Source organism: Giraffa tippelskirchi, chromosome 10 (assembly GCF_054371585.1).
Source record: "Giraffa tippelskirchi isolate mGirTip1 chromosome 10, T2T-mGirTip1v1.2.pri, whole genome shotgun sequence".
In the NCBI taxonomy this organism is placed as follows: domain Eukaryota; kingdom Metazoa; phylum Chordata; class Mammalia; order Artiodactyla; family Giraffidae; genus Giraffa; species Giraffa tippelskirchi.
The window spans coordinates 58,842,393-58,853,621 of NC_137284.1; the positions used below are offsets into that span (position 1 = coordinate 58,842,393).

At 36.9% G+C, this 11,229-nt stretch overlaps 1 protein-coding gene across 1 annotated transcript; it reads left to right on the forward strand.

Moving 5' to 3' along the window:
- Window positions 1-330: 330 nt before the first annotated feature.
- Window positions 331-5,820, forward strand: GNGT1 (G protein subunit gamma transducin 1). Its single transcript, XM_081531468.1, has 2 exons — window positions 331-426; window positions 5,692-5,820. Exons 1-2 carry the CDS (start codon window positions 331-333, stop codon window positions 5,818-5,820), a joined length of 225 nt encoding a protein of 74 aa, XP_081387594.1.
- Window positions 5,821-11,229: the final 5,409 nt, after the last annotated feature.

The following is an 11,229-nucleotide window of genomic DNA, read 5'->3' on the forward strand; positions in this document are numbered from 1 at the left end:
ACATTGTGCCAAGAAACAGGGAAAAGGTGGCGCACTGGATATTTAAGATTATATACTGACTAAACTGACCTCCCGCCACAAACCTAGTAGCAGGTGTTTAGAGTTAAATACTTAAGCATATTAGTGAAGATTATAAGAAAGCTTTAAAATCTCAGGGCTAGTGCGTAGTCTAATATTGTTTGCAGAGCATTCAAGAGAAATTGGTTATCAAAGGAAGTTAACAGTTCGCTTGGTAAGTTCAGAGCTGAAGGAAAGTTTGGCTTACATTAACTTGAAGTGAGTCTAACAATTCAGGTGTATAAAACTTTCTACTTTTTCAGCAGGCAAAAGATGCCCGTGATCAATATTGAGGACCTGACAGAAAAGGACAAATTGAAGATGGAAGTCGAGCAGCTCAAGAAAGAAGTGACACTGGAAAGAATGATGGTAAACTGCTGTTCTCTTTTGAATTTTATTCGTAAGGGAAATCTCCATTGGTAAGGGTGTCTCCTTCTCTGTGGGGCTTCCCAGGTGGCACTAGTGATAAAGAACCTGCCTGCCAATGCAGGAGCATAAGAGATGTGAGTTCGATCCCTGGGTCAGGAAGATCCCCTGAAGAAAATGGTAACCCACTCCAGTATTCTTGCCTGGAGAATCCCATGGACAGGGGGGCCTGGTGAGCTTTGGTCCATAGGGTTGCAAAGAGTCGGACATGACTGAAGCGACTTAGCATGCATACAAGCACTCACTCCTCTGTATCAGGAGGAGAAGAATGACTCTTAGTCTCTAGAAACTCTTATCAGTGGGGAACACAGGATTTAAATCTGCTTAACCACCATCCCCTTGTTTACTGTTGTTAAAATACAAAATGTAACTGAGTAAATTTGAAGATATAATTGGCCTTATTAAATAAATCATGAATCGAGCAGCATCACATCTAGCAAGTAGAAAGGCTCACCAAGGAGCTGTGCAAAATGAAAGGTTTTTATAGGCACAAAGGGGTGGGACAAGGAAGTCGTAAACAAAGGAAGAATTATTTCAGGCAGGAGCAACTTCCTTTGGGGGAAGAGCAGGAGGTCTCTCATGCAGATTAGCTCACGCAGACTGGGAAATTCCCGTGTGTTAGGTTTACTCTTGGGAAACGTTGAAACTGCAGTTAAATTAGATATTAAGTTTTGGTTTGTTTATGTGGGGCTTAGCACAAGTGACTCCATTTGGGCCTGTTGTTTGTTTTATTTTCTTTTTATTTTTGACATTGTGCTTTTCTTTTATCCCTTTTTCTTTTTTGTTTATGTGGGGCTTAGCACAAGTGACTCCATTTGGGCCTGTTGTTTGTTTTATTTTCTTTTTATTTTTGACATTGTGCTTTTCTTTTATCCCTTTTTCTTTTTTTTAAATGAAAAATGTTTATTTGCGGCTCTTAAATATTACAGTTCAGGAGACAGATTTGGGTAAAACTTGAAGAGTGTTCCAGGGAAGAGAAAGTCAGGGGCTTCTAAGGGTGTAGCCAAGAGGTTGTATTCTCACATAAGAAAGGGAAATTTTTGTCCTTAAGGGATAGGCTGTCATGAATTATTTTAAGGTAATGCAAAGTGTTAGTTGCTTTGTTGTATCTGACTCCATGAGACCTCATGGACGATATAACCTGCCAGGTTCCTCTGTCCATGGGATTCTCCAGGCAAGAATACTGGAGGGAGTGGGTAGCCATTCCCTTCTCCACGGGATCCTCCCAACCTGGGAATTGAATGCAAGTCTCTTCCATTGCAAGCAGATTCTTTACCATATGAGCCTCCAGGGACTTTTTAGGGTAAGGGTTTGATAATTATCGTAAGCTCATAACTGGCTGTCCACAACCCTCTCATCCACACCCACCATCTTCTTTTGTCTTTCACTGTAGTAGTATTTAAGGTGGTGACTGGACTAATTCAGGAAGCTCCTCAGTTTTCCTGAGTTTCTCCCTTGTATACAGAGGATATAAACATTTTTCATTTAAACTTGTTTTTCTCCTGTTAATCTGCCTTTCTTATTACAGAGTAATCTCAGTTAAGAAGCTAGAAGTGTAGAAGGAAAATTATTTTTCCTCTTTCACATCACTCATTGGAGAAGCTCAGTATAGTTGAAAATAAGTTGTTCAGATAAAATTCATCAGAAATTAGGAAATTAATAATCATAATTATCTTTTGATTTAGAGTTAAAGTTAACAGTCTGGAAAACTATGTTCCATAAAGCCAAATCCAGCCCTTAGCCTGTTTTTGTTTTTTGTATAGCCACTAAACTAAAAATGTTTTTACATTTTTATAGATTATTTTTTTAAAGGGGGTGGAGAGAGAAAAATAAAATGAAGAATATGAGACATCGTATTTATTAGCTAAGCAATAAAGTAAAGCAATGCATATAGGCATTTTGTTTTTACCTTACTAAGTTGATGTTTCTCTTTATTTGATATTGTTCAAATATTCTTAGCCAGGACGTCATCCCCTCCAGCGTTGTCATGGCCAGTAATGAATGAGTACATTCTATTCCTTCTTTGAAAATAAAAATGAGGTCAGGCACAAGAACGCCCTGGTTTCTCCTAAAAACATTTGTCAGATCTTAAAAACCGTTACCCGAAGTCCTCTGCCATTAGAAGGAGCAGAAATGGCAAAGAAATAAAGCTTTCCACTAAACAAACAGTGACTGATGCTTGGAAAATGTAGATATGCATTTCAGATCTCTTTGTTTTAGGAACATCAGTAGAACAAAAACCCCTCCACAAGTCATAAGAGTATATTTCATGTTTCTTAAAAAAAACTAGTTTTATCAGGCCAAAGTGAAAAAAGGAGTTTGCATTATCTTCAAACTTTGCTCAAAACTTTCACTCCCAATAAAAGTTGGAATTTTGGCTTCTTTTATGTTTATAATTGTCTCAAACTTCCCTGTTGCCCTTTCCATACAGGCAAAACATCCTTTGTTGTAAAGATAAAAATTAAATCTTCAAACAGCACAAAAGCTTGGAACATACACCAAAAAAGTTAAAATTCTTATCTTTATAATTTGTGGGAGAATAAACTTTTGAGATAAAGGAGTTAATGTTTTTTTCTTTTATACTTGAAACATCCAAAAGCTGTTTTGTTATTTATATAGCCAGGATTGTTTTATATGCAGTTGGGTCATCTTCATGTTTACTGTTCACTTGTGGCAGGTTCACCTGGGAATTATTATTTTGCATAAACATCACAAACATCCCCATTTTGTCAGGCTTTGTGGTTCCTTTTCCTATTACTCAATGTGCTTTGCTCTTGGAAGTCAATTTAATTTAGTATCAGACTGCCAAAACTACAAACACACACACACACTTAGAACTTTCCAGGCCTGAACCCAGAACTCTGACACAGGATGGCACAGTGTCCATCATAGTATGGTTAAGCAGGTCTCCTCTCGAACCATATCTGATTCAAATTCCGGCTCCACAACTTTCTCCCTGTGTAACATTCACTTAAATTAGCTCACTTACCTATGCCAATTTCTTCTTCTATAAAATGGGAATAGTAACAATAGGTAATTATTATTACCTTAAAAATTATTATTGGCATGTGATATATGAACCAGACTGATCCATATATGCCTCAACCTTGCTATCAAGGTGGTAGCATTGTGAAACTCCCTGGAGGAGGAAATGGCAACCCACTTCAGTATTCCTGCCTGGAGAATCCCATGGACAGAGGAGCCTGGCAGCTTACAGTCCATGGGGTCGCATGGAATCAGACACGACCTAGCGACTAAACAGCAGCATTGTTAAACTAAGACAACTCTTGGCATCCAATTTCTAAAAAATTTGTGATGACTAAAAATTTGTGAATATAATAAGCAAAAACGAAAGGCAATCTTTGTAGTTAATAGCTACCATTCACTTCACTATCTGTCTATGCCAGGTATTTAATGCAACCTGTGTTCCTTCTATTTCATAGATGAAGTAGCTAAACCTTAGATAAACTGTTTTAAATAAGGACACAGCTGGCAAGTGAGCAGAGCCAAAATCAAACCTAGGATCACCTGAATCCAGTGTCCATGTTCTTTCCACCATGCTGTGTAAACTTGTATTATACTGTATATACTTATAATAGAGTTTTGAACCACATACACTCACATAAGATTGTAGGTAATTATTGCTCCTGAATCCTCAGAGCCTAACCAGACCCTGTCAAAACTAACCCTCACTGATTCCTATTGCTGACATCTGGTTGGGGCTCAAAGAGCTGGTGTTTGGAAGAAGGGGAAAAAGTGAATCTAAATCTCAAGTTTAAATTTTGAGGAGGAAAAAAAGTGATTCTAAATCATTGCATACTTCAAACTGATATTGTTCAAATGTGTGCATAAACTCCAAGTATCGTCCTATGAAGGAGCCACCTGACCAGTGCCCTCCCCCCAGTTAGAAATGATTTGTTCTAAAATGCAGATAATGAGTTTGCAGAGTTATAAGTAGTTTTAAGTCTTCTGTCTCATGTTGCTTAGAACTTCCATGAAAAAATGGCAGGAAGATTTTATTAAAACAAAACAACAAATTCCTTAGATAACTTGCGGAATGGTTACTTCATGGACTGCCAAAAATAAAGCAGCTTTGTGTTAATGTCATGATGATGTATTAAGTGAAAACAAAACAAGCTGACAATTAAAAGGAATGAATAATGTGGTCCCATGTGTGTATATGCATATGTATACATATACACAACATACACACTTATATTTACACATGTATAGAACCTTGCCTCTCTCTAAACAGTATGTTATATGGTACATTAACAGGCTTTGACTGAGTCCATTAATTAAAATACTAAAGCCTGATTTTTCACGAAGTCATTACTATAATGTTGCAGATGACTAAGAAGCAAGCTCATAAACAAAACAAATGATTTGGTTCAGCCATTATTTTTTTACTGAACACCAATAAAATGTAGGGGTCTTCCCAGGTGGCATAGTGAACTGCCTGCCAATGCAGGAGATGTAGGGGAGGGAAGTTCCCCTGGAGCAGGAAGTGGCAACCCACTCCAGTATTCTTGCCTGGAAAATTCTATGGTCAGAAGAGCCCAGCAGGCTGTATAGTCCACGGGGTTGCAAAGAGTCAGCCATGACTGAGCACACACATACACACACACAAATAAATAGGTTATGTTCTAGATGCCTGTGATACATGTGAACAAATCAGCCAGAGATCCCTTTGGAGCTTACCTTCAAGTTCACAGTCATGATCAATCATTAGACAAGCTTAAAATAAAATTACAAGTGTATTACTTCTGAGAATCCAGGAGTGGTGATAAGCCTGGAATTTAACAATTATTCATTCCCTTCCACCTTCACAGGTCACATTTTTGGAATGAGGAAAAACATTTAATCAATGCTTACTCTGGTAACATTCTTGACTTGTGTTGTCAGCTGTGTTCTGATCCCTGGATCCTGTCTCCTTTAAAGAGGATGGAGGCAGTATCTGCTGAGAACCCTTAGCTGGAGTTTGGCCAGCTGATTAGCCTTAGCTTGAAGATATCCCCAGGGACAGAGGAGGGAGCCGCTGTCAATATTCTTCTCTCGTACAAAGTATGAATGCATTGGCAGAAAGCAGAATCACATTAAAAAGATAGAACACACACACACACAAAATGATTATTATAAATTCATTCTTGGATTCTGCAGTATTCTCTATTAAACCAAATTAATCATCTCTTTCTTTTTTGCTTTAAGGTGTCCAAATGTTGTGAAGAAGTCAGGGATTATGTTGAAGAAAGATCTGGGGAGGATCCATTAGTAAAGGGTATCCCAGAGGACAAAAATCCCTTCAAGGAACTCAAAGGAGGCTGTGTGATTTCATAATAATTTTTTTTTAAATCCCGTGAAATATCTTGAGCTTTAATGATGTACTAATGTTTGGTCATATGTAATAATATGGTTAAGTATGTACATAAATTTTAAAATTATAAATATAAGTGGTTAATAAAATTTTGAATCTGATAATGTGTAAGTCTATGGTTTTCTTAAAGTACTTACCACAGGGTTTAACACATAATTGACAACAAATATTGATTGATCCCTTTCTTTAACAATAATATGTTCTATAATGAGTTTATATTATTCTGGATGCCAGCATATAATAAATGTTTTATGTTTCTCCATCACCCTTTCAGCCTCCTTAATATTCCACCTAGAAATTTTCTGGTTAGACCTATATATTCCTCAACCTTTCTCTTCCTTAGGGGATTAGGAAGTCTATTCTTTTGAGTCATGGAAGACCTATATTGGCAGAATGTGTGCTATGAAGATTTTTGTTGTTGATGCTATGGTTTTTGTATCCCTTTCTGAACCCCTAGTCAGCAGCAATGGTTTTAACATAACCTCTTTCTACATTATTACCAATTGTACTTGTCAGCAATAACATGACTTTTCCCCAGTTGGATTCCCAGTTGGATTAAGAATCCCAGTTGGATTAAGTGTTCAGTATGTGGTCATGGAGCATGGTGGATTTAAGCAGCACATGTATAAAGAAACCAGAAAGTTCTGGCTCTGGCACTTTACTGTCTACTTGACTTTGGATAAATTCCTTAATCTTTCTAAATCTCAGTTTCTTCTACTGTAGAATAGGGATAATGAATTCCCTTTATAGTCAATCCTAAAGCAAATCAACCCTGAATATTCACTGGAAGGACGGTTGCTAAAGCTGAAGTTTCAATACCTTGGTCACCTGATATGAAGAGCCAACTCATTGGAAAAGACCCTGATGCTGGGAAAGATTGGAGGCAAGAGGAGAAGGGGGCGGCAGAGGAAGAGATGGTTAGATTGCATCATCGACTCAATGCACATGAATTTGAGCAAACTCCAGGAGATAGTGGAGGACAGAGGAGCCTGGCATGCTGCAGTCCATGAGGACTGAACAACAACAACAAAATATACTAGTTTAACTACAGTATTTAACGTAATGTCTGGCATGTAATGAGATCCAATAAGTGTTAACCAGTATTATTACTGGAAACAGAACTAGACAAAATATTCAGAATCCTTTAAGATACATGCTATTCCCTGCCCTCTGCCCCTCGGCATGAAGACTCACCAGTATAGTCCTTTTTTCCTGTGGCAGTGTAAAGATGATAGAATAATAGTTATCACCTGCACTGTTTTCCTAATCAGTTTCTTCCTGGCATCTTACTGAATTTTCATAAAACAAATTTCACCATCTTTGTGCTGATGACTAAGATAACTTGCCCACGCTTCTGTAACAAATGACAAATGTCAACCTGAAAACTATTTTTACTCCAACTCGGAAACTATTTTTGTTGTTAGTGTTTTTTTGTTGCTAGCCCACATTTACAGTGCTGTTTTTGAATACATCAACATCAGGATACTTAGAAATGCTAATTGATTTGTCATCCTTTTACAAACAAAGTAAAAGACCTTTGGGTCTGCAAAGGAATCTAAAGGTTATTTCGAGGGCTTTTCCAGGTGGCTCAGTGGTAAAGAATTCACCTGCCAATGCAGGAGACATAAGAGACAGAGGTCAAGAAGATCCCCTAGAGGAAGAAATGGCAACCCACTCCAGTATTCTTGTCTGGGAAATCCCATAGACAGAGGACCCTGGCAGACTATAGTTCATGGGGTCACAAACAGTCAGACATGACTGAGCATGCACGCACACAAAGGTTTCAGGTTTGGCTCCTAGCACAGTGACCTCCTACTCTGACCAGAGTAAATGCTCAACAAAGATCTATTGACTCTTGTCCAGCTCCTTTTTCTTAACACGTATCAAACTGAGTCCAAGCTCATACTGCTCACCGCAGTAGACCAGTAATCTAGAAATGAGTTGCTGGGGCAAGGAAAGCAACTTTATTCAGAAAGCTAGTATACCAAGAAGATGGTGGACTTGTACCCCAAAGAAACATCTTGCCTGAGTTAAAATTATGGCTTCTTTTACACTAAAGGGGAGAGAGTAAAGTCAAACATTTCCTGGTTCCCATCAGCTTCTGGAGAGGATGTGTTAATGTCTTCCTTCCTGCAGTCATTCACAGGTAGGCCTGGTCAGGATGCTTCCTGTAAGCTAAACAAAAGTATTTTCTCTAAATGCTCATTACCTGGGAGGCAGGGTTCCCAGAGATTGGCCATTTTGTGTAATTTCAGCTCATAGGTAACATCCCTTTAAAGATTAACTCTTTTGTATTGATAGAATACAAAAGGTTCTTCCCTATTACATAACGTTATTGTTGTTGTTTAGTTGCTAAGTCGTGTTCAGCTCTTTTGTGACCCCATGGACTGTAGCCTGCCAGGTTCCTTTGTCCATGGGATTTCTCAGTCAAGAATACTGGAGTGGGTTGCCATTTCCTTCTCCAGGGGATCTTCCTGATTCAGGGACTGAACTCTGGTCTCCTGCATTGGCAGGCAGATTCTTTACCACTGAGCCACGTGGGAAGCCCCATTATATAATATGCTTTTTATATTAAGGGATTCCAAGATAGACTACGGGAGTCTCATCTTTTTTTCCTCTGCAGAGGCTTTTCTCCTAGCTGTAGAAAATAATAAAAACCCTCTCCATCATCCCTCCCCCCAAGTACTCCCCATCTCCCTTTCCTATTCTAATTTTCCTCCATAGCACCTATCATCTTCTAGCATCCTACATATTTTATCTATTTGTTTAATTGTGGTCTATCTTTAGGGTCTTTTTCCATGTGCCATTTAATGTTCCTTAAGTGTTCCATATATCTTTTTTTTTTTTTTTCCTGATTAAAAAAAACAAAGTCTTGGCTTTGGCATTTACTGACATGTATAGTTTTAACAACATCTTTACTGTTCATCTCTCAACTGGATATAGATTTGGGAGCCAGATGATTCTAAATTAAAACCCTGACTAATCCACTTTCAGGTTGAGATCTTCAGGTAAGTAATTTCAACATCTGAACTTTGTAAAATGGATTAAGATGGATCCTTATGTGACTATTTCAAATCATTTAGATAGGAGATAAACATATAGGAAAAAGGTAATAAATCCTACTCCTCTTCTAAGGTCACTAAAAGCTATCTTTTTTCTCACTCCATCCCCAGAGTATATCTCCTAAGTCATTTAATATAACCTTGCTTTCTCTTACTATAATGTGTATGGTTGTCTTAGTATTAATCCTATACTGTAAATTTCTCAAGCCAGAAGCTATCTTCATCTTTGAAACTACCATACCAACTAATAAATTGTCTCTACAGTTTAATTAACATAATAAGTGTTTAATTCAATTAAAAGCAGGCAAGGGTGGTACTTTTTATATTGGATAATTAGAATTCCTGTTGGCTTATCTAATGATGAATCCAACCAGAGACTAAAAATTCCTGTTGCTTTAAAATACAGATTGTCAGCAGAAATTTGAATAAGATAAAAATTATAGGAAGGAAATACAGAGAAAGATGGTCCAGGAAGAGGGAAATAAGATCATGACTGTTTTTCAGCCTACATAGCTACATCTGGTGGTGAGTGACTCTGGGATTTTTTCAGAAATTATTTCAGGGCCAGGGATTACTAGGTTAAAAGGAATGATCAAAAAAATGCTCCAGAGTCTTAGTATTTGGCTCTTCAACAGAACTTCCTAATATTAGTGGAAATGGGTTAAGTACACATTCTTACTATGTCATTAGAGATACTTGAACTTTGATGTTTTATACACATAAGTGAGTTTAAACTTTAGCCAGAAAAAGAAAAGGAAAAACCTCAATGTTATTTTAATTTGGATTGATTTGATTTTAGCCAGATTTCCAAACAAGGCTAATTTCAAATTTCCTAAATTCTTCAAAGAATATATTGACACAAGGAAAACAGTAAACTGAGTAATGAAAATGACCAATTATATGTAGTAGAAATTAAAGTCATCTATGGACAAGATTGATCAATCATTTTGATACTGTGAATCATAAGTAACTGTTAATGAAAATCGGAGCATCAGACCTGGTCATCCTGTGATTTCCTTTTCTTTTTATTTAGAAGAGGAATCTTATGTCATAATAAATTGAACCAATATCAAATGAACCGAGTGCATCAAATGTGGGTTACATATTTTTCTGAAAGAAACAATCATTTTAATGACCTAAAAAGTCACCATTTACTTTATAAATTTTAGAAGGGCAGAATTTGGGAGATAACCTAGCTTTATCTATACCTACAAAATAGATGCAGAGAGGATCCATGTCTTATAAAAATTACAAGGCAAAACAAAACAAGAACCCTGCTATTTTTGAGCTCAAGTTAGTATTAAATCACTTCTCTCGCGGCTCAGATGGCAAAGTGTCTGCCTGCATTGTGGGAGACCTGGGTTCGATCCCTGGGTCGGGAAGATCCCCTGGAGAAGGAATTGGCAATCCACTTCAGTACTCTTGCCTGGAAAATTCCATGGATGGAGGAACCTGATAGGCTACAGTCCATGGGATCACAAAGAGTCGGACAGGACTGAGCAACTTCACTTCTTTAGTATTAAATCAACTCCAATAAAACTAACTTCAATATTTTCTTATAGACTTTTCTTTATATGGATTTTTAACAGCATGCATTAGAAAAACAGTCAAAGAACTTTTTTCCTTTCTTTGTATGCCAAGATATATATGTCATAGTCTTTGCTCTTTTATACTTTAAAAGTGAAAATAACCACATGGTTAATTTTTTTTTTTTTGTCAGATTCTTTAAAACATTTGTCAGGAGACAGTGGGCTGATACAGGTTTGTTCTGTTTATGTCTGTCATCTTCACTGAAGAATGATTTCTACACATACTATTTTGCAAAACAACTTCTATTAGAAATAATATATACAAGTAAAAATCAACACTACAGTTGGATACAATTAATAATGGATTTTAACATTTGTCTATTCAAAATCTTTGATTGATAAAATATGTTTTCGAGAATTTATGAGAAATTGCTTACCATGGTTGCTCTCTGGGAGATGAATGCCATGCTTAGGAATAGGGAGCTACCCACTCATTTTTTTTTTTTTAAGTACCCATCATTTTACCATTTAAAATCAAACAACAACAACAAAACATTTTTCAGAATGCTGTGTGATTATGAGATTTCAGCATTTCCCAACTCATTTTAGTGTAATCAATTTACTTAATATGATATTAGCATATGAATTTGATTAAAACTATGAATTTTTAAGTATACTAATATGCACTTCATCTCTAATTTAAGTCTGATAATACTGTGGAAAAAGTTAAAGAACCATTATGGTTTTATAACTATCACTGCAGGCAACTAGATGATTTCAC

Bases quoted from the DNA above. Each gene is read 5' to 3' on its own strand.
- GNGT1 (XM_081531468.1), top strand. From the start codon at position 331: ATGCCCGTGATCAATATTGAGGACCTGACAGAAAAGGACAAATTGAAG. The intron at 427-5,691 runs GTAAACTGCTGT...TTTTGCTTTAAG, and splicing joins TGACACTGGAAAGAATGATG to GTGTCCAAATGTTGTGAAGA.